The sequence below is a fragment of the Botryllus schlosseri genome, chromosome 2 (assembly GCF_051294905.1).
Source record: "Botryllus schlosseri isolate E-star chromosome 2, Bs_hap1, whole genome shotgun sequence".
NCBI classification, from domain to species: domain Eukaryota; kingdom Metazoa; phylum Chordata; class Ascidiacea; order Stolidobranchia; family Styelidae; genus Botryllus; species Botryllus schlosseri.
Window position 1 is genome coordinate 26448615 of NC_137237.1, and position 24245 is coordinate 26472859.

General features: G+C 40.1%; 2 protein-coding genes across 3 annotated transcripts in view; both read right to left on the minus strand.

The window, feature by feature from the left end:
• Positions 1 to 24245, minus strand: part of LOC145457292 (retinol dehydrogenase 10-like) — a 241837-nt gene that overhangs the window by 192443 nt on the left and 25149 nt on the right. The gene's annotated exons all lie outside the window — the stretch shown is intronic.
• On the minus strand, positions 13943 to 22516 carry LOC145434327 (uncharacterized). 2 transcript variants are annotated; one of them, XM_080311692.1, is made up of 5 exons: positions 21976 to 22516; positions 21799 to 21919; positions 21528 to 21727; positions 20288 to 21445; positions 13943 to 14096 (listed from the first exon to the last, which is right to left on the minus strand). In XM_080311692.1, the coding sequence occupies exons 1-3, from the start codon at positions 22220 to 22222 to the stop codon at positions 21721 to 21723; spliced, it is 375 nt and encodes a 124-aa protein (XP_080167818.1). In that variant the 5' UTR covers positions 22223 to 22516; the 3' UTR covers positions 13943 to 14096; positions 20288 to 21445; positions 21528 to 21720. The 2 variants fall into 2 exon arrangements, with proteins under 2 accessions (XP_080167818.1, XP_080167817.1); XM_080311691.1 differs by lacking the exons at positions 13943 to 14096; positions 21799 to 21919; positions 21976 to 22516 and having other exon boundaries at positions 19619 to 21229; positions 21299 to 21445; positions 21528 to 21709.

The window sequence follows — 24245 nt, forward strand, 5'->3', positions numbered from 1 at the left end:
CCTGGCTATTGTACTTAGAGAGATATTGGCATACTTTGACATTTTGAGGGGTATGAAATTTACCAAGATTTCTCTATGTTCCCGAAGGCCTAGAACTACAATTCCGGTATCAGAGTGTCTAACTCTGAAAGTTACACCGATTGCACGCAATAACTTTTCCCTGGCTATTGTACTTAGAGAGATATTGGCATACTTTGACATTTTGGGGGGTATGAAATTTACCAAGATTTCTCTATGTTCCCGAAGGCCTAGAACTACAATTCCGGTATCAGAGTGTCTAACTCTGAAAGTTACACCGATTGCACGCAATAACTTTTCCCTGGCTATTGTACTTAGAGAGATATTGGCATACTTTGACATTTTGGGGGGTATGAAATTTACCAAGATTTCTCTATGTTCCCGAAGGCCTAGAACTACAATTCCGGTATCAGAGTGTCTAACTCTGAAAGTTACACCGATTGCACGCAATAACTTTTCCCTGGCTATTGTACTTAGAGAGATATTGGCATACTTTGACATTTTGAGGGGTATGAAATTTACCAAGATTTCTCTATGTTCCCGAAGGCCTAGAACTACAATTCCGGTATCAGAGTGTCTAACTCTGAAAGTTACACCGATTGCACGCAATAACTTTTCCCTGACTATTGTACTTAGAGAGATATTGGCATACTTTGACATTTTGGGGGGTATGAAATTTACCAAGATTTCTCTATGTTCCCGAAGGCCTAGAACTACAATTCCGGTATCAGAGTGTCTAACTCTGGAAGTTACACCGATTGCACGCAATAACTTTTCCCTGGCTATTGTACTTAGAGAGATATTGGCATACTTTGACATTTTGGGGGGTATGAAATTTACCAAGATTTCTCTATGTTCCCGAAGGCCTAGAACTACAATTCCGGTATCAGAGTGTCTAACTCTGAAAGTTACACCGATTGCACGCAATAACTTTTCCCTGGCTATTGTACTTAGAGGGATATTGGCATACTTTGACATTTTGGGGGGTATGAAATTTACCAAGATTTCTCTATGTTCCCGAAGGCCTAGAACTACAATTCCGGTATCAGAGTGTCTAACTCTGAAAGTTACACCGATTGCACGCAATAACTTTTCCCTGGCTATTGTACTTAGAGAGATATTGGCATACTTTGACATTTTGAGGGGTATGAAATTTACCAAGATTTCTCTATGTTCCCGAAGGCCTAGAACTACAATTCCGGTATCAGAGTGTCTAACTCTGAAAGTTACACCGATTGCACGCAATAACTTTTCCCTGGCTATTGTACTTAGAGAGATATTGGCATACTTTGACATTTTGGGGGGTATGAAATTTACCAAGATTTCTCTATGTTCCCGAAGGCCTAGAACTACAATTCCGGTATCAGAGTGTCTAACTCTGGAAGTTACACCGATTGCACGCAATAACTTTTCCGTGGCTATTGTACTTAGAGAGATATTGGCATACTTTGACATTTTGGGGGGTATGAAATTTACCAAGATTTCTCTATGTTCCCGAAGGCCTAGAACTACAATTCCCGTATCAGAGTGTCTAACTCTGAAAGTTACACCGATTGCACGCAATATCTTTTCCCTGGCTATTGTACTTAGAGAGATATTGGCATACTTTGACATTTTGGGGGGTATGAAATTTACCAAGATTTCTCTATGTTCCCGAAGGCCTAGAACTACAATTCCGGTATCCGAGTGTCTAACTCTGAAAATTACACCGATTGCACGCAATAACTTTTCCCTGACTATTGTACTTAGAGAGATATTGGCATACTTTGACATTTTGGGGGGTATGAAATTTACCAAGATTTCTCTATGTTCCCGAAGGCCTAGAACTACAATTCCGGTATCAGAGTGTCTAACTCTGAAAGTTACACCGATTGCACGCAATAACTTTTCCCTGGCTATTGTACTTAGAGGGATATTGGCATACTTTGACATTTTGGGGGGTATGAAATTTACCAAGATTTCTCTATGTTCCCGAAGGCCTAGAACTACAATTCCGGTATCAGAGTGTCTAACTCTGAAAGTTACACCGATTGCACGCAATAACTTTTCCCTGGCTATTGTACTTAGAGAGATATTGGCATACTTTGACATTTTGAGGGGTATGAAATTTACCAAGATTTCTCTATGTTCCCGAAGGCCTAGAACTACAATTCCGGTATCAGAGTGTCTAACTCTGAAAGTTACACCGATTGCACGCAATAACTTTTCCCTGGCTGTTGTACTTAGAGAGATATTGGCATACTTTGACATTTTGGGGGGTATGAAATTTACCAAGATTTCTCTATGTTCCCGAAGGCCTAGAACTACAATTCCGGTATCAGAGTGTCTAACTCTGGAAGTTACACCGATTGCACGCAATAACTTTTCCCTGGCTATTGTACTTAGAGAGATATTGGCATACTTTGACATTTTGGGGGGTATGAAATTTACCAAGATTTCTCTATGTTCCCGAAGGCCTAGAACTACAATTCCGGTATCAGAGTGTCTAACTCTGAAAGTTACACCGATTGCACGCAATAACTTTTCCCTGGCTATTGTACTTAGAGAGATATTGGCATACTTTGACATTTTGGGGGTTATGAAATTTACCAAGATTTCTCTATGTTCCCGAAGGCCTAGAACTACAATTCCGGTATCAGAGTGTCTAACTCTGAAAGTTACACCGATTGCACGCAATAACTTTTCCCTGGCTATTGTACTTAGAGAGATATTGGCATACTTTGACATTTTGGGGGGTATGAAATTTACCAAAATTTCTCTATGTTCCCGAAGGCCTAGAACTACAATTCCGGTATCAGAGTGTCTAACTCTGAAAGTTACACCGATTGCACGCAATAACTTTTCCCTGGCTATTGTACTTGAAGAGATATTGGCATACTTTGACATTTTGGGGGGTATGAAATTTACCAAGATTTCTCTATGTTCCCGAAGGCCTAGAACCACAATTCCGGTATCAGAGTGTCTAACTCTGAAAGTTACACCGATTGCACGCAATAACTTTTCCCTTGCTATTGTACTTAGAGAGATATTGGCATACTTTGACATTTTGAGGGGTATGAAATTTACCAAGATTTCTCTATGTTCCCGAAGGCCTAGAACTACAATTCCGGTATCAGAGTGTCTAACTCTGAAAGTTACACCGATTGCACGCAATAACTTTTCCCTGGCTATTGTACTTAGAGAGATATTGGCATACTTTGACATTTTTGGGGGTATGAAATTTACCAAGATTTCTCCATGTTCCCGAAGGCCTAGAACTACAATTCCGGTATCAGAGTGTCTAACTCTGAAAGTTACACCGATTGCACGCAATAAATTTTCCCTGGCTATTGTACTTAGAGAGATATTGGCATACTTTGACATTTTGGGGGGTATGAAATTTACCAAGATTTCTCTATGTTCCCGAAGGCCTAGAACTACAATTCCGGTATCAGAGTGTCTAACTCTGAAAGTTACACCGATTGCACGCAATAACTTTTCCCTGGCTATTGTACTTAGAGAGATTTTGGCATACTTTGACATTTTGGGGGGTATGAAATTTACCAAGATTTCTCTATGTTCCCGAAGGCCTAGAACTACAATTCCGGTATCAGAGTGTCTAACTCTGAAAGTTAGACCGATTGCACGCAATAACTTTTCTCTGGCTATTGTACTTAGAGAGATATTGGCATACTTTGACATTTTGGGGGGTATGAAATTTACCAAGATTTCTCTATGTTCCCGAAGGCCTAGAACTACAATTCCGGTATCAGAGTGTCTAACTCTGAAAGTTAGACCGATTGCACGCAATAACTTTTCCCTGGCTATTGTACTTAGAGAGATATTGGCATACTTTGACATTTTGGGGGGTATGAAATTTACCAAGATTTCTCTATGTTCCCGAAGGCCTAGAACTACAATTCCGGTATCAGAGTGTCTAACTCTGAAAGTTAGACCGATTGTACGAAATAACTTTTCCCTGGCTATTGTACTTAGAGAGATATTGGCATACTTTGACATTTTGGGGGGTATGAAATTTACCAAGATTTCTCTATGTTCCCGAAGGCCTAGAACTACAATTCCGGTATCAGAGTGTCTAACTCTGAAAGTTAGACCGATTGCACGCAATAACTTTTCCCTGGCTATCGTACTTAGAGAGATATTGGCATACTTTGACATTTTGGGGGGTATGAAATTTACGAAGATTTCTCTATGTTCCCGAAGGCCTAGAACTACAATTCCGGTATCAGAGTGTCTAACTCTGAAAGTTACACCGATTGCACGCAATAACTTTTCCCTGGCTATTGTACTTAGAGAGATATTGGCATACTTTGACATTTTGGGGGGTATGAAATTTACCAAGATTTCTCTATGTTCCCGAAGGCCTAGAACTACAATTCCGGTATCAGAGTGTCTAACTCTGAAAGTTACACCGATTGCACGCAATAACTTTTCCCTGGCTATTGTACTTAGAGAGATATTGGCATACTTTGACATTTTGGGGGGTATGAAATTTACCAAGATTTCTCTATGTTCCCGAAGGCCTAGAACTACAATTCCGGTATCCGAGTGTCTAACTCTGAAAATTACACCGATTGCACGCAATAACTTTTCCCTGACGATTGTACTTAGAGAGATATTGGCATACTTTGACATTTTGGGGGGTATGAAATTTACCAAGATTTCTCTATGTTCCCGAAGGCCTAGAACTACAATTCCGGTATCAGAGTGTCTAACTCTGAAAGTTACACCGATTGCACGCAATAACTTTTTCCTGGCTATTGTACTTAGAGAGATATTGGCATACTTTGACATTTTGGGGGGTATGAAATTTACCAAGATTTCTCTATGTTCCCGAAGGCCTAGAACTACAATTCCGGTATCAGAGTGTCTAACTCTGAAAGTTACACCGATTGCACGTAATAACTTTTCCCTGGCTATTGTACTTAGAGAGATATTGGCATACTTTGTCATTTTGGGGGGTATGAAATTTACCAAGATTTCTCTATGTTCCTGAAGGCCTAGAACTACAATTCCGGTATCAGAGTGTCTAACTCTGAAAGTTACACCGATTGCACGCAATAACTTTTCCCTGGCTATTGTACTTAGAGAGATATTGGCATACTTTGACATTTTTGGGGGTATGAAATTTACCAAGATTTCTCTATGTTCCCGAAGGCCTAGAACTACAATTCCGGTATCAGAGTGTCTAACTCTGAAAGTTACACCGATTGCACGCAATAACTTTTCCCTGGCTATTGTACTTAGAGAGATATTGGCATACTTTGACATTTTGGGGGGTATGAAATTTACCAAGATTTCTCTATGTTCCCGAAGGCCTAGAACTACAATTCCGGTATCAGAGTGTCTAACTCTGAAAGTTAGACCGATTGCACGCAATAACTTTTCCCTGGCTATTGTACTTAGAGAGATATTGGCATACTTTCACATTTTGGGGGGTATGAAATTTACCAAGATTTCTCTATGTTCCCGAAGGCCTAGAACTACAATTCCGGTATCAGAGTGTCTAACTCTGAAAGTTACACCAATTGCACGCAATAACTTTTCCCTGGCTATTGTACTTAGAGAGATATTGGCATACTTTGACATTTTGGGGGGTATGAAATTTACCAAGATTTCTCTATGTTCCCGAAGGCTTAGAACTACAATTCCGGTATCAGAGTGTCTAACTCTGAAAGTTACATCGATTGCACGCAATAACTTTTCCCTGGCTATTGTACTTAAAGAGATATTGGCATACTTTGACATTTTGTTGGGTATGAAATTTACCAAGATTTCTCTATGTTCCCGAAGGCCTAGAACTACAATTCCGGTATCAGAGTGTCTAACTCTGAAAGTTACATCGATTGCACGCAATGACTTTTCCTTGGCTATTGTACTTAGAGAGATATTGGCATACTTTGACATTTTGGGGGGTATGAAATTTACCAAGATTTCTCTATGTTCCCGAAGGCCTAGAAATACAATTCCGGTATCAGAGGCATGACGAATAGTCATGTCCTTCCAATCTGGGCCCCACAATACAAATGCCAACGGGCTCCCACAGAGGAAAGAAGACATGACAGTTTGTGTGCGCGTCTCACGAAAGTTTAGTCTGATACGTTTGGGTGACTACAATATATTTTCTTTATATAACAGACCGGAGATCACGAATGAACAACATACAATAAAGCAAAACATAGCAGATGTCAGTGGCGGCTCGTCCTATAGGGCAACTGGGGCATTGCCCCACCTAAAATTCTGTTCAATAACAGTTTAACCATTTATAGACGCACAGCAATCAGTATATACCGAGATCACGGCGAAACCAGCATTATTCTTGTGCTTTCGCTAACAAATGCCCATACATAGCGAAGTCTCTGCGAAAATCGAATTCTCTTCTGTGTTTTCGCTTTGTGAATGCCTAGCCGGGGCTTGCCCCGGTAGCGCTCATAACAAGCTTTCACTATCTATTCTCTCAAAGCCGCGCACAATAAAGAAACGGTGATTTACTCTCTCCTATTCGTAAAATGGCCGAGCAAGTGGGGCAACTATGCCTGTCGCCCTTAAGGTGTGATGTAACAATCGTATCTATATCTGAACTCGGTTACCGTGATATGCGTTGACTCGACCTTTGCTGGTATATGTCGATTTTGACGGTGTTTCGCAACATGATAATTCTTGAAACTTGGTACGATATGTCGTGAAGGTAGTATTTAGCACTGCTCCAAGTTTCAGGCTTGCTTCTCAAAGATAAGGGTGGTAATTTCGTTTCCGAAGTTCAGTGTGTGCTGATCTATCATGTACATTGTACAGCAAACAGATTTTACTCAAAAGCCGGTATTGATCTCCATTGATTTTCACGATGTTCCATACCGAGATCGGTCATGACATTTGGCACAGTAAGTCTTAATGTTAGTATCGACCGCTGTAATAAGTTTTAAGTTTGTCACTGAACTATGTGGGTGGTAATTTCGTTTCCAAAGTCGAGTGAGAGCTGACTCTTCATTTATCGCTAACAGATTTACGCAAAAGCCGTTATTGGTCTCTATTGATTTTAACGATGTTCCATACCTAGATCTGTCATGAGCTTTCGCACGGTATGTCTTGATTTTAGTATCGAACGCGGTGCCAAGTCTTAAAGTTGACGCTCAATGATTGAGGCAGTTATTTCGTTTTCGAGGTCGAGTATGGTAGAGATGCGCGCTGATCTGATACTCAGCCTACCTACATCATTGCGCATCTCACGGAAAAGCCGGTGTCTGTCTGTGCTAATCTAGTCTGCGTTCCATAACGAGATCGGTGATGATATTTCCAATGGTATATCTTGATGATCGCATGAAACAGCTAACTAAGATTCTCGGTTTGCATTCAAATATTCACATAATTTTATGTTCGCCAATGTGCATTTCACTGTGAAATTGTGGCCTTCAAACCATTTGCTTACAATCCCCTGTCAAATGCGATAGCTATTTCATTTTCGATGTCGGCTAACAGCTGATCATTCGATCAGCCTATTCCTCGATCTATTTTACTCAAAGTTCGGTGTTCGTCTGTTTGTATTGATTTTGACAGTGTACCATGCCGGAATGGGTTATGAGATTGCGAATGCTACTTCTCGATGATTTCATGTAACAGTATGCTAAGTTTACGGCTTTCATTCATGTATTTATTGATTAATATGTTTTCCAACGGCGATTTGGCAGCAGACAGTAAGCCGTATGTGTTGCGTCACAATCTCCAGTTTCAAGGCCAAAATGTACTATGTTGTTCCGAGACCGAAGTTCCGAGGCCGCTGTCCTTAGTTCTTCAAAGACCATTCAAATTGATGTTCTGGATTCAATATGACAGGCCCAATCTATGAGATAACAATTACGTATGTGTCCGAAGTCGTTGACCTTTGCAGTTAGGCTTACGCAATCTCTCGAGTTCTAGTGATTGGAATTAGTCTGGTCAAGTCAAGTGCGAACATGAATCGTATTGAATCTTTGCTCCGTACGTAGGCTAGTTTACGCAGTTGCCTTTAGAGCGAAAATTAAAGGTCTAGAAGACTACTCCTTGTCGCTTCGACATATTCCTGTCTTTTCATTGTATCGCATTTTTGTGGTGTATTGAACTGATAAAATTGCTAATAAACCAATGATGATGATGATAGAAATTGTCCAGTCCATTGATCCAATCGTACGCCGGGTACCTCCGCTTTGGTTGCCTATCACCTGGTCGTAACTCGTAACCACCAGCTCAGTGGTCGTAACACACCAGGATCGTGTACGAAACACTTTCGGACGGCCTATCGATTTGCGTAATCTCTAACTCTACCATGAAATCATAACGCATGCTACTAAGGATGACCTGATAATTGATTCGTGGCATAGGGACGATTCTTAGTTCACGTACATTATGTAAAATAATCCTTTGATTAAAAAAAAATGAATAAAACATTTGTTACCACACTTCAAGTCACGGCTCACCGGCAAACCTCTCGCGGCACCTACGTTAAAATCACTGTTGTCGGGAAATTCATGTGACCATCATATTAAAGTTACTTTTTTACGTTGGAAAACGCCATTGTGACGTCATGTTGATAAAAGTCGCTCGCAGCCCTTGCCCCACCACCCGATATTGTCACGAGCCGCCACTGGCAGATGTTATAATTATGAATTACGTGATCGCAGCTCTACCGGTATAAATCTGACCACCGAGAGTTGCAGATGATTAAAAATGAATAGTAATATAATGCAATTGCCAATATTCTGAGGAAATTCAATTGTCAACCTGAAAATTGACCACCCTATATGAGGCCCAAGACCAACGTTTGGAGTTGGGGGCTGAATTGCTGTTTTTTTCCTGATTCTAGCTACAACCCAAGCTAGCATGGTGTATAAGCGGATAACTACGGCGACAGGTCCAAAGTTTGGGTATAGAATTGCGAAATAACGATTGGCACCCGTTTCAGGTAGAGTCATACGAGAAAAAGATAAAATGAAAATAAAATTCTGCCATCCACTTAATACATATAATGTAAGCTTCCATTACGAGAAACGGCCAAAAGCGACTCGGTTATGATATATATCAGCAGCTGTTGGTTTTTAATGATTCATTGTGGAAATCGCAATGTTTCTTTCATTTGACGAGTACAAAATTTCAAACCATAGGCCTACTTCCCGCCAAGCAACAACGGTCGAGCTGCATGTAAGCTAACTATAAGAATAACCAGACATCAATACTTAAGTTACTATTTGAAACTAGGCAGAGAGGTGATTATTATCCTGCTGCGAGGCAGTGGAGTCTGGAGTGTATTGATGACCTGATATACAACATTGCAGGCGTTCTTACAATCACACTATTGTTCATGTACATCGTATATCTTTTATCTATTTACGATGTGTGGATACATCTTACGCAATGGTGAGCAAATCGAATGCTTCTGACGTAATAATGAGCAGTTTCGTTTGAAAATCAGACGTTTGTGCTATCACTGAACCTGGTATAATACCTCTTCCCTGTTCACAAATGTTCAGTTAATGTCATAGTCCTTGTACAAATAAAAAGTAATCGTTCTTTCGCAAATAAATCGATTAGATATGTGAAGTAGTCGATTACGATTACGATTACTTCGGAATTTTTTCAAATGTAATCGATTGCGATTACGATTACTTAAAAATGCTGTAATCGTCGTGATCGATTACGATTACTAATCGCGAATACCCCATGTCTGATGTGCATGCCCCCTCTTTACATCGCCTAGGCCAGTGGTTCTCAACCTTTTTCTCTTCGCGGACCCCTTTTGGACAGTCAGGGGTCGATTTGGTATAAACGAGTGCCGAAAATTTTTCCACGAAGATAGGTGCTGGCGAATGTAATATTGACGCGTAGCGCTTCCAACGACACCTTTTGGTGTGATCACCACATATATGGCCCAAAAATGGAGGAACAGAATTAATAATTAACATCTACGTTCAGCCTTGTCATTTATATCTAGCATCTCATCTTGAAGGTATTCTGGAATAGTGATTATGCAGGATATGTCATTGTAGAAAATGGACTTCGTAGCGGGGTTTCAATCCTTTCATTGGGACTGGTTAAGAAAAATAAATTCAGGAATTGCTATTTCAAACTACCCCAACAAAACGTCTCTAAACAGCAATATGTTTGTATCAGTAGACTATTCGCAATTTGGCAACTAAAATGATTTTGCACAGTAGGATATTTTATCTCTGGAGACAACCATTCTAATGATCTGAGTCCAGAGATTTTAGCAATTATGAAGCGAAACTATCTTATGCTTTGCCTTCGGGTTTTACATGACTGGAACATGTCCTGGAAGAGTCACATTCAATCGCAAGAAAAATATCACGAAACTGTGGTCTGTTCTACAGCCTTAGAGACTACCCTGCCAGTCTGGGTCCTTCCGATACTCTTTAAATCATTATTCCAATTGAAGTTACAATATGGAACCATCTGTTGGAGGGCTGCCAGTAAAACTGCACTGCAGCCGCTGCAAAAACTACCACATCTGGTCCTCCGTATCATAGCTAGGGCCCGAAAGGGACCAGGATGTGTGTCCAACAAATCACTACCCAAAAGATTCGGTGTTCTACACATAAAAGATATGCGAAAACTAGAAATTGCCAAATTTATGTATCAGTTCCACTGCCCCGAAAACTTCAATGACTTCTTTATTTCGGTATCAAAAGTGGAGGTATCAAAAGTGCATAAGTGCGACACTCGCGCATCTACGCTGTCCAACTATCATATGGTGGACAAAAAAACGTTTTGTCTTCGTTGACCCCCTTTCAACCGTCACGGACCCCTTCTCGTTTTAGTTCAAAGTTAGCTAAATTGATGTGTAATCGTCATCGGTCTTTTGCAAATATTAACTGTGGACTAGTACTGAACAGCAACAAAATGACTTCCAAAAATACCATCATACTATGTATGGAGAAATTGGTAAAACTTTTACCATTTCAAAGCGAATTTTGTAGTCGAATGACTTGAAATATGAGGTCGTGTCTTGAAAATCCACGTCATGGATTTGATATGAATGAGTGCCGAAAATCCATTTCCACAAAGATAGGTTCTGTCTAATGTAATAACAACGTGGATCGCTTCCGGCGACACCTTTGGGCATGATTTCAACATATATGGCACCAAAATTGAGAAACATATTTTTAATAAACATATAACGCCGAGCCTCGCCTATCTCGCAGCTCATCCTGGAGTTATTCTGGAATAGCGGTTATGTATATCCCAGAAGAAATGGATTATTGGAAACAAAACCCCATCAAAACTTTGATCACAGCAATATGTTTATAATAGCAGACAATTTGGGAATTTGGCAGCTTAGAAATTAAAATGAGTTTGCACAGCAGAATATTTCATCACAGACGGCCATTCTGCTTATGTGAGTCATAAACTTTAGCAATTATGAAGCGACACTTCCTCGTGATTTCTTTAAAGGAGCACTGCACTCAAAAAATGATGTGGTCTCAAATTGAAGGGCAAAACGAAAGAAAATTTTTTGCTACAGCCGTTTTCCTCAGAACGCCACCGAAATGGAGCAGCAATTTATTGAAATTTCCAGAAACACATCCGGCTGCCGCTGTCGCGGCTCCGGTTCATTTCTTAACCCGTTACATGGCACGATGAGTTCATCGTAGCACTTGCTCGGTGCGATTAGGCAGTCACGCAGAGGACGGACTTTAGATAGTTGTCAGTCGATGTTATGAAGGAATCATGTGTTGCACACCAAGGCGACGCTCAACGTACGGCGTTAAGTCAGGAGGATTTGTGTCTGGAGCTTGTCACGACTCTATAGCACACCTGGGCAATGTGCGGCCCGCGAAGCTATTCTGTGCGGCCCGCGACAGGTTGCTTGGAATTCAAAACATAAAACTTGCTCTTTGAATGACTAAAACCATGCTGTATCAAATGAACTGGAAATTTGTTTCCTTTGGAACCTTCTAATTAATATGCCACGATTACACTGCTTATGCACCTCGCATGCTTTGTCTAAATTCAAAATAAAGGTAATGTGGCAAAGTATGAGTAGCAATTGAAGTCACAAGAAATCACTCTTTCCATATAGTTTAGTTCACACCTTCTTTATTGCCATTGTCACTGTGACTACGTCACATTACGCATTATACGACATGTATTTCAAATTCATACGTTTCCAAATCCCCAATTCGTAAAACAAGTCAATCAGTGCTCTCGATTACTATACCACTCATATCTATCACCTATAAATTATATTAACCGGCACGGGCATGCCCAAAAAACGTCGAAAAAGCTTTAGGTTTACCCTAGAGCATTAAATATTTTATACTTGTTTCAGGGGTAAACTCGTCCTTTTAGTTTTTGCCGAGCATGTCGCCGAGATTAAGGGTATTAATTAAAGTCGATGTTATGACGAAAGCACGAAACACGTGGTCAAGGGAGGGCACAGTTCAGAAAACTGCAAGCTTTGCACACTGCTCGGAAGGTAGCGAACAAGAAAACGAGCTTCGTACTATTCCATGTACATTTCAGTGCAGTGGTTCTCGAACAGGGGGCGTTAAAGCATCAAAAGGGTGGCGCGAAGCTGAAGTTGACCGAAATAATTTTTCGTGCTCCGCCCGATTAATTTCCAGCGTATCGTTTATGCTCTGCGTATTGTCAGACTTTTATATTTCATGATTCTCGTATCAACAGCCAGAACCTTCCATGCCATCAAACTATCCGTTGAGATTGCTAGCATTCTGGTTACAGTTTTTAATATTTTGTTATATCATGATAAGGCGGGCGGGAAATTTTTCACTATCCTATAGGAAGGCGTGCCGAAAAAAGCTTGAGAACCACTGTTTTAGAGTCTTACCAGCAGAACGTGGATAGGGGTTTGAAGAGAGTTAAATATGTATCATGTTTAACATTGTTTCCAATTATGACGACAAATGGATATTTTTAATTAATCGTCAATTTCTCATTACCTATAATATCAACACACCCACTAAGCAGCATTTACTGACAATGCAATTTAGAAATAAAATTGAGATACGCCGGAGAATATAACTAAAAATTTTCACTCGGCCCGCCAACGTATTTTTATTTCTCATTTGGCCCGCGGAGGAAAATAATTGCCCACCCCTGCTCTATAGTATTTGCCAGTTGCCTGATACTGAGATGCCATTACAGTTGTATATTGATGCAAAGCTATATTGATGATCCTGTCATTTTCAAGATGTATTAATGACTGCACAGTGCACAACCTTCGGTGTAGTGGTCTTGCGGAAGAGACAGACACAGGATATTTTGCATCATTTACCCATGGCATATCAACTATCTTGATACGGTCCAGTTTACTTGTTCAAGACACAGATGTATAGATAGTCAACACGAAAATATCATTATTTCATTCTCATCAAAGTTCCAATATTGTTGTGGAAATTTTTATCGTAACATTGTTGTACTCAGTTTCACAAACGAATCTTCTGTCTCCATCAGTTCATTCATGCAATTCCTTTGACACGTAGATAACGTAAAATTTGTTAAAATTAATAATGGTATGGAAGAAGATCTTGTTGATGAATTAACTTCTAATGAAGATACAGATGCAGAAGATTTTGATGATATCACGATATTTGGTGAGAGCCTGCCTTATCAACTCGAGCCACAATATTCAGAGGAGGAATTCGCCCGTCTTGTTGCAACTCTAGAAGCACAAACTCATGTCTCTGTAAGTATTGTACCTGTGTTGCTTGAATGCAATTTATCAATCTCATTGTATTGGTCAAAGGAATCGTCAGAAAACCAGAGTCAACTTCGGACACTTGACAATGAATGGTGCAGTTGCTTGAACTGTGCATGCATGCCGAACCAGAATGAGCGCGTCTGCTGCAGGGAAATACAACAGATAATGGAGCTTCTGGGGAATAGAGGGTCGACTTGCATAACAGAACATGACGATTTTTCCTACATATACATTATACAACCTTCCATTCTTGAAACGTTTTTCAAAGTGAACAGAAAAAACTGGAATAATAACAATCAACCACATGGTCCTGGCAGAAGGCTTTCTACCAAGTGGGTCCTAGAACATTTTGTGTTGTTTAGTATTGGACCTATATGTGCGGCCGGGTCATACCAAAGACTCGAAAAATGGTATCCGCAGCTATCCTGCTAGGCGCTCAGCAATCACGGATAGCATGGAGGAGAAAAAAACGGGGCGCAGACTAGATGACCTCATGGGGCCGTATCGCAACTCCGTCGCCAAAGCATCTCGATGGTGCAGGCGAGAAAGAATATCATATCTCTCTCTCTCTCTCTCTCTAAGTGAGATGTTGTACGTTTAGGAATATGATTATCGATGCGTGACTTCTAGAATATTTCGGCGATTCAAATTTTACGTCATCGCGCCGGACAAAGATTTGCCGCGCAACAGGTCGCAGCCAGGCATAGTTCGCTCTTTCTGTATGGTAAATGCCGTAAATATATAGGAATTGTGACTGACTGAGGTAGCGGGTTAAAGGTATATACGCAGTAGCATATAGCTTATGGGGTATTTCGAATTGCCTGTAGTATATGACGCCTAGAGCTGTTTGACTTTCTGCAAACAGGTGTAGACAACTATAGAAAAGTTTCAGCTTTTCCAGGCTAGAATTAGAGCTAAACCGTTTTTTCCGAATTAGATTACAATTATATTGCTGGCATTTCGCTCTAATTTAGTGAAATTAGACCACTATAATTATCTAGTTGTCCAAGTCGCTTCAAACATCTGAATTACCGGTACCTATACCTACGGTATATCATAATATTTATGCTTGAATTTTCTAGGTATATAAGTCATAACACTGATTCGTGATTTCATAAAAGTTGGTGCAAGAATGGACATTTTCAACTTGATGTTGATTAATGGAGCAAAATTTGATATTTGAGTGCAATTATACCTCGAATCCAGTGACAAGATTATTAATCGTTGAAACCAAACGCAGCTTGTTTATGTTGGCCCAGAGAATTTGGCTAGCCAGACCATATTGATAGAATATGGTCACAGTAAGATAATATTTTGGGCTAATTTACATGAACTTTCCAACATTTGATTTGATATGTCCGCTAAAACAATTGTTATTCTGCTTTCGAATAAGACCTAAATTGCTGATTTCAATGGTAACTGTGTTTGTCAAAGGCTGTAAAGGTAATTTCTTTTCCATGTTAGATGTTTGTTTGTTTGTTTGTGGTGTTCATGGTGATGGTTCGACTACACTGGTCATTTTACACCAGGCCGGTTCTTATTATTATCATTCCGTATCTGCCCGGTTACCAGTGAACTCGGCACTTAGTGAATTCGGCCGCACAAACTCGGCACTTGGTGAATTCGGCCGTGGTAGATCTCGTAGCGGTACCGGTCGCCATGATTGGTTACTGGAATGTTTGCCGGTGAACTTGGCACTTTGAGTGGTTGTCAATGTTGTACGGGGGTCAGGGCATGCGTAGATCACACAGTCACGGCATGATTAGATCACAGATTGCGTAATCGCGGGAAATAACGCAACGCTCTTCACTTGGTGAACTCGGCCCTTGGAGGAATTGGCACTAGAACACTTTCGCATTAGAAATGCATTTAATATGAATGAACAGTATCAAAAAGGAAATTTAAACGTGTCGTGGCTCGCGGTAGATCTCGTAATCTTGGGATCCTTCAACCCTGTTATCGAGACACCCTAACCCCAGAGTGGAATCGTCTCTCCAAAGGCAAAAAATAATTTATTTTGACGTGATCATGTGAAACATTTGTTGATGAGGAACACTGGCTTGTCGTGATCGATAAACGAAGAAGCGCCGCTTGATCTTCCACATTTTCGATCTCACATACAACGCCAAGATCCATCTTCTCAAAACTTACACGACACAGGCCCGTCACTCACGCCATCGATTCCAAGCAGACCGCGCGTGGTCGGTATATGAGCGCTGCGTTATTTCCCGCGGCTACGCAATCCGTGATCTAATCACGCCGTGACTGCGTGATCTACGGATGCCCTGACCTCCTTACAAGATTGACGAATCACTTGATAATACTATTATTAGTTTAATAATTCATATTAATAGCTGTTAATACACTTCATTACAAAATTTCCCGAGGGCCGAATTCACCAAGTGCCGAGCTCATCGGCAACCATCTGCCCACTTCTAGCACGGCCCACTCCTAGGCTTTTTAAGACATGGCTATGCGGATCAGATGGCGAGGAGGAGCCTAGATAAACGGCCAACACTTCGGTAGGAATTATGGAGTCGTGTCAGGCTCAAACGCGCAATTCATTGGTGTTTAGTTATAATGGAACGCACCACTACCTCGCCATACCTTGCAACTGCAACCAAATTTATAAAGAATATCTGTCACTGTTAATGCAGGGTGTGATCAGACTAGTTGACCCTACCCAGAGTCATATCGATTACACCCTGTCCTACACCGTTAAGTATCTTGTTATAATTTCATGCGCCAATGTTATTTTCGTTTCGGTTGGACGAATCAATAAATATTTCTCTCTCTCTCTCTCCTGTAAAATGGGACCGTAGCATTTGGCATTTCGTGTGGCGATTGACTTTTGTGTGGAAAATTGTGTTCGTTTTAGAACTTATCCGAAACCTTTATTCCGCCATAGATTGTATATGATAAAACGAAGCCACTCACCACAAAGGAGGATTTAAAGAAGTTTGATGACATATTGAATGAAAGCAAAAGCCTTTGCAAGAGATTTGGTATGTTGAATCTGTTTTGTTCTTTTCAAATGTTTGCCGATAGCAGACGGTATATATAAGTGTAAGATGTGGAAGCTATCAAGGTGTTATGTTTATTATTTTTAGAAATTCAGTCAGTCAAAGTGGACGATCGTATTGCTTGGATTATATTTAGGCTTATTTTAGCATCTTTGAGATGCAACTCTGAACGTGGACGGTCATGAACAGTCAACTAATTCTGTTCCTATATTGACATATCAGACATTTGCACTCGTACCGTTGGCGGCGACAATATTGGTCAGTCAGCAAAAAGCATCATGAAGAAGGTTGCCAGTCTGGTGAAATTATAGCAGAGTCGGAAAGAATGGGAAATACGCTTTCATCAACCTCCATTTGAACAAGATCACATATAGTAAGAGACATTCATGATATGCTGCAAATGTCACTGTGTTCTTTGTCTAGTCACCCCACTCATGTAACTATTGAGGCTTCATGCCAGGGTTGTAACCAAGTCACAAGGCTCCGAGTCGCAAGTCAATCTCACTTTTATAGTTTTTACTCTAGTCATTTTCAATTCACCACCGAGTCCAAGTCAGCGAGCAGAGGGCCGAGTCCGAGTTATGGTATTATGACTCGAGCCAGAGCCATTGTGTTAGCTGCTCAGTTTCCAATTTAAGTCTTGTTAAACCAACTTTTTTGTGATATCGAGTGGGTCGCATTTATAATATACGAATTTTCCTTACTTTTAGCAGTTTCTGGCCGCATTTTCAAATACCAGTATCAATAGACGAAATCCCAATAGCGATTTGCTGTACTATTCTTTGAAATAATCATGAAATGTCGGTCTTGGTAGTCTGAGTCTCAAGTCATGCGCAATGAGTCGAGTCATTTCAGTACTTTGAGAACATGACCTGAGTCAAGTCGAGTCAACAGAAAATCCTGACTCGAGTCTTACAACCCTGCTTCATGCAATGAGCATTTACTTTGAAGATAAATAGTAATTAAATAACTGGTTGGTGGTACAAAATTTTAATACTGCTTTCAAAAGTACCTTCATGAAAAACGTTATTGAAACCCGAAGAACTTTTCGCGTGCCTATTAAAGAGCTACCGGCACCATAAAGGAAGCAAAACAGAGTTTAATTCAAAACCAGATGGAGAATTATGACGCATTAATGTCGAATTTAGAAATAACATCAATGGAGCCAGAACACAGCAACAATGCAGTGCATAACAATGGTTGCGTAAAACAGTATGACAGCGTGACACAATTCTTTAATTATTTATTATAGTGGTGCCCACCGTAAATGCTATTTTATTAAAATCCGAATTTTTCGATGGCAATAACTCCGCTTCCACTTGTTTGAACCTAACACTTTCATGGGGTGAACAGAAAATTTTCAAATTTTTTCTATTTATTTTTATATAATAAATAGAAACATTCTTTTCCTGTAGCAATGCGGCTACTGGTTGGAATTGAACCAAATTTGGTGTGTAGGCTTGAATTAGGTAACCTAACAATTTTATCAAGTAGCAAGAACGATTTGAGAAAAAAAAGTCATTTTCTAAGAGCCCTAATGTCCATGTCAGAGAAACGTTTTAGGGTAGGCCTACTCACATGTCTCGCAGCGTTCTATACATAATCGTCAATTGCGATACAAACTGTTCGCTTGTATCGGTTAAGCCATCCAACTTCGAATTGTAAAATGTTGGGAGTTTTGATATCAAATTTTTGAAAGGTGCACTTTGAGAAGATTTCAGAATCTGTCAAATTATACAAAAAAAATTTAGCAAATTCTTTGACATATTTCATCCATTTGCGACTCGATCAACGTAAAAGAATTAGTAATTATTTTATACAATATATTGTATTTGTAGTTGAAGTATAGTAATAATTCTTATGGTTACCGCACTTGTAACGATTCACGGCCATAACTGGGATAATTAGAATGATGTAACTTTCAAATTGTCATGCTTTTTGCAACAACATTGTTCTCAATTTTCAAGGTGCTGACCATTGGAGGAAGAATCACCCTTGAGCCGGGAATTCATGATCCGTAAACGCGGCCGACTGTTTCTCTCCTCAAGAGGAAGGAAGAGAAAAAGGGAGCAGAAATAGCAAGAGTGTGACAAGTCGCGTCCATTCGCTTTAATGCGTATGTCCATCCGCGAAGCGCGAAGTAGTAGGTGGGAAAACTAATGAGCGTTTGGTTAGCGCTTTATAAGGTTGACTCCAGCGCTGTATTTGCTAAATGTTGCGGGGAAATAGGGGTGGTGTCATTTGGTATCAATATTGACTACTAAAAGACCATTTGTTAGTGGTCATGGATTTGTTCGGCCAGTATGCAGTAATTTCTGATGGTCACTTCCCGGGCTTCTGTTCTCTAACCCCTCATGATTGTTATTCTGCTTCTAGTAAGACTGTCGATTCTAATGTTTTATCGTATCATTTGTCGGAGGTTTCGCTCGCTTTTTTTACAACGTTTTGCTCTCTGCTAGGTCAATTACTGGCTGAGTATCACTACAGCCTAAGAAACTGCACTAATTCTCATTTTAATGTCTTGCTGGTTATCTTGCTGTCAATTCTAATAATTTGTTAATGTCTATACCAGTGCCGCCACTCAAATGTTTTGTTCTCTGTACACAATATTGTTAGGTCTTCAGCTTTCCAGGCAGAGTATCATTCCACTTTCTAGACTCGAGTATATATCTCTCCAACTAGCTGCCAAATAACTGATTCATTTGGATTGTTGAATTGATCATTTTTGACAGAATGTGAAGAAATTTTAGTCAAGAATTCTTTTTGTGTTAGTGGCTGTTTTCAAAGATTGCTGAAGTAGTCATCGTTGATCTTGATAATCAAATAGAATTGGCGATTGAAGTCAGTTCTCTAGTCATATAATATTAAAAAATATAATAATAAAAACTTGAAAACTTGAGTGGAAATAGTCCAGAATCAAATCCATTTTAGTAAGTATGGGTGAAAAAAATGTAGGAGTCATTCTTTACTCGCTACCTCTGCCATTTTCGCAGTACGAATGTCTTAGCTAATAATCGTCATTTTCATTTTATTTCTACAGGGTGTTGAAAAGAAAACGCCAGAGGGATTATCATCATCAGACGATGAAGCCTTCTGATTACTGACTGTTCTCATAGTTTCATTCATTGCTACTTGACCCTTCAAGTAATTTCGTTCGTTTCATTTTTTACACCGGCATTATTTACTTGCCAATTCGTTTTGAATTAAATTACCGCAAATGTGATTAATATGTAGTAGATAATATGGTGTGTGTGTGTGTACGCAGCCGTGATCAGGTTATGCCCAGTGGTAGAAAACAGGTTATTATATCAGGATATTCTTTTAATGTAGGATCTACATTCTACTCACCATGTTTAAAGGCTGTAGCATCTGCATAATATTCACATTATTGAAGGACATGGAAAAGACATTGAATTGAGTCGACACAAAATCCCCCTTTCTACGACCTGCCGAGATCTAATATCTACTATATCGGTCTCGGCTTTCTACATCTTTGGTCTGTACTGTGTTTACTGGGTATGCGACAGGGGTCTTGGACTTATGACATGGTTCCCGGATATAAACGGCCATTTCCTGCATTCTCCACCTTTTCTCGCATGCTTTTAAATAAATGCCTACACTTTATAAATTGGGAGCATTATACTATCCGTCATATATATGCTGCTATTAGTTTTCAGCATTTTTTTTATTGCTGCAATATACTTTGATATTTTCCAATTGCAGACAATATCGCTTGGTGTCTTATCGACACATACTGGAATGGATTATTGATGGCGACGTTTTGGGTAGCAAAAACAGGATGCCCTTGCCAGCCTGCATTGTGACTGCTATAAGGCAAAAGTACCCTAGTGATGATGGACTGTATGTCGGTTTCAAATGGCCGATAGAAAACGAACTGTGATTGATGACACTACGGCTCTGCATATAAGTCTAAAGCAGTTCAGTAGCTGTATTAGACACTGAACTGGAACTTTTTGCATTCTATATTCCACCGATGGCTGCTGTGCCTGATACATCACTACTTTGCTTACTCGTTATTTAGTAAAAATGCAATTTTTAATAAATAACAGAAACATCCGAGGAATATATAGCCAGGGTATTACAACGGGGAAGTCAGGCAGTGGAAGAATGAAATTGGGGTAGTAAGCTACGCAGCACGCCATACAACTCGAAGATGTACAGTAGAGATGTATTGTATTGTATCTCAGTCACGTTCTAGAACAGTGGTTCTTAAACTTTTTAGAATGTAGAACGACGTAATTCCTCTTTAGGGGGGAGGGGGGGGGGGGGCTGGTTCTGGTTCAATGCTGACTGGATGCACACTTCTTGAAATGTTACTGGGGAAGTTGATGCCAGCGCGATTCTCAGTAGTTCGCCTCAAAAGCTCTCTCGCATCGTGGTTCGTCTTCTTTTAATGCACGTTTTTCAAGATCCACTCTTTTGCTGACCGAGAGTAACTTTTTTTTGCATCGTAGAACGCCTGCTTAAACAAATATAGAGTAAGTAACTAAGTACCTTGACTTGCAAACATTTCATCTGCACAGCAAACCTGCTCGTGTCACCGCCTGAAATCTACCAACATTCTCATTGTGGTCCAGGACAGCCAATTTGGTTCGTGCAAGCATCGTTTCATAAGTTAAATGAAGACGTTTAGGTGCAAATTTCAATATGACGTTGTGATAAACTTCCAAAGATCCTAAAAAAGGAAGGTGTGAATTGTAATGATCTGACCATGCTGCGATAACTGGTGTGCAGATGTGATGAGTCATACAAATTACCAGTATGTTTGAACAGAGTCATCTGCTCCAAATCCCGGATCAAACTTTTGTTTTCTATCAAAGATTTCGATGCTTTGAAACTAGGAGATCCACATTGCAACCATCTAGTTCTTAGGCACTGATCCCCAGTCAAAATGCCATGTCCACTCATGTTCGCCGGTGATGTGACGCAGAAGAGATTACCATATTCTTTTTAGCACCTGCAATTGCATATTGTTATATAAAAAGTTCCTAATATGTGATGTCAGACGTAGTTGATATGTAGACTTACACTGCTATCTTGACCACAATGCTGACAGCACCACCACAAGTGATTAGTGATGCTTCTTGTCCATGGTAGCAAGTCTTCCATAGCTTTCTTCTTACCCAGAGACACCAACTTTTTTTCAGTGCTGAGAAATGGTTAGTAAGGCAAAAGAAGATTCAAATAATAACAGTATTCAGTTACCTTTGCAGACATGCCACACATCAAACTGGTGATTGATTGATGGATATTTATCCTTCAACAATTTCCTGATGCTTGGTGCCCGGTCAGTCACAACGGTTTCAATCGACAAACCTTGAGCAAGTAATGCATCCAAGGCACGCTCCATACCAACTTTTTCCATTGCAACACTGCTGGAGCACTCTGTTTTTTGAACCAATTGGACGTGGACAATCTTCTCAGTCTTCTCTTCCATAAATGAATAAACCATATATTTTGCAGAATACCCAAGTGAGTCTGATCGCCCATCACCGTAATTGGTTTACATTGACTCTTCATCTCCCGTAAGACATCCTCCATATGTTCCTCATAGTAGGTCGCAATAGTTGGCAAAATATATTGTGCGATTGTATATCATAAAAACGACGTTCCGAAATGTAGTTAGTGTCCAGTATTTTGAAAAAATCTGCAATATCAGTGTACGTGGCTCCCGAATATATCGTCGCGCCAACAGCCGAAAGGTTCATTGCAGACATATTTCTAATTTCTGGTGAAGAATTCCAGATCCTGGTTTCAGAGCAGTTGTGGCATACAATTGCCATGGACATATGAGTACCCTTGTACGACGTCCTAATTTCAGTCTTTGAACAGCATAGCTGATAAAGGTGTACATAAAGAAGATGCACATGTCACAAAGTGCTGCAACATGACTTACTTCACACTTGCTGAATGCGTATCGAAGTAGTTGTTGAAATACCAGAATTGTCCTACTTTCATCAATTTGTTGACTGTTTGTCGCATCTTCACTACACAGGCTTGTTTCAACATTTGAAAGAGGCTCGATCGTGCTGAGTGACGACGTAATGCTGAAGTCCTTGGTAACAAAATGATGGGTTGTTATTTTGATGTACTGTGATTAGAAAAGTAGCAGGGCTATCTCACGTCACAATCACCTTTCCTGCGTTTAGAAACGGGGCTTTTAAACGGATCAGCAAGAGTTCTCCTTGGTTCTTTCAAGTTTATTGGAGTCAACCGAGAAATAATGTTATGGAACACATTAGCCTGACTTTGTAGAAAGTTGGTATACCCGTCACCACCTTGAACACAGGCGATTTTGTATTGCCGGATGAACGGCAAACTGGTGTCATGAAGTCGGAGTCTGATGACTGAATAGAAATATGTTGAAGATATTAATACGCACGGTATGATATGGGATATCTACTTACATGACTCGATTCAGTAGCTGCACCAGCAAGAAGTTCACGAGGGAGTCTTCTCACCAAAATCTACAGCAGAGGTCTCAAACTCAAATGTGCTCGCGGGCCAGTTTTCCAGTTTTGACGACAATGCGGGCCGCAGCATTTGTAGGTGTATTTTATGCCTTTCCAAGTAGGCCTTATTTGGCGGGAATGAATTGTCCTATTGAAGTGAGCCGATCCAACAGACTGACAGTAAACACAGATCGCCAAACTTTGATTTACTCTTGCATCAATTTAGACCTGACACGAAAAGAATCATCACATTTATAACTATTTGAATGGAATTGTTGTTGTACTTGATATATATTAATTATATGATATAGACACCATATGGCCGGACAAATGTATGGTGCCATCATGAATGCTATCGGGTGATAATTTTGCAGCTACTATGAATATTTTCAATTTAACAGATTGATAATAGAGACTGATCTGATATCAAAACATTTTTAGGTTGAGCATTGTAATTCCAATCCAGGATTCAGGTATACTTCTGATAAGTAGGCTATTAATCTCGTGTCCAAATATCTTCAAATATAGGAGCAGAAAAAATATAAATATAATATAAATATATTAATGAATGTGTCCCAGTGATTGAAATGTCGGAACGCCCAACGCCCCATTATTGTTATATCGTTGGAGCGTACCACCACGGTACTCGGTACCTTTAAGTGGCCTTAATAACATGATTTACCGACCAAAGATGTAACTAACAGATTGCCAATAGTTGCCATAACTACTTGCTTAGTTAGCGAAATACCAAGCTGCGACCTTCTGATTTAATACTATTCCCCTGATGCGCGATAATTTTGTTGCGTCCATGGTTCTGACAAATTCACGGCATTCCGAGTCACTCCGAGTCCACTCGAGTCATTTTCATTTTGTCATTGAGTTAGCCCGAGTCTGCGTAATTCTAAGAAAGGTCGCGTCCAAGTCCAACTCACAAATTTCAGTCACGAATCGTCTTAGGGTCAGGTTTTGTCATCATGCATTGGAAATGTGGCGTAATAGTGAATCTTTCACTGCATGGTAGCG

Excerpts from the sequence above, each read along its gene's own strand:
- LOC145434327 (XM_080311691.1), bottom strand. The coding sequence starts at position 21,678 with ATGAGTGGACATGGCATTTTGACTGGGGATCAGTGCCTAAGAACTAGA. Across the intron at positions 21,446-21,527 it reads GACTCTGTTCAAACATACTG|GATCTTTGGAAGTTTATCAC; the intron begins GTAATTTGTATG and ends TTCCTTTTTTAG. Across the intron at positions 21,230-21,298 it reads TCAGGCGGTGACACGAGCAG|GCGTTCTACGATGCAAAAAA; the intron begins GTTTGCTGTGCA and ends TTGTTTAAGCAG.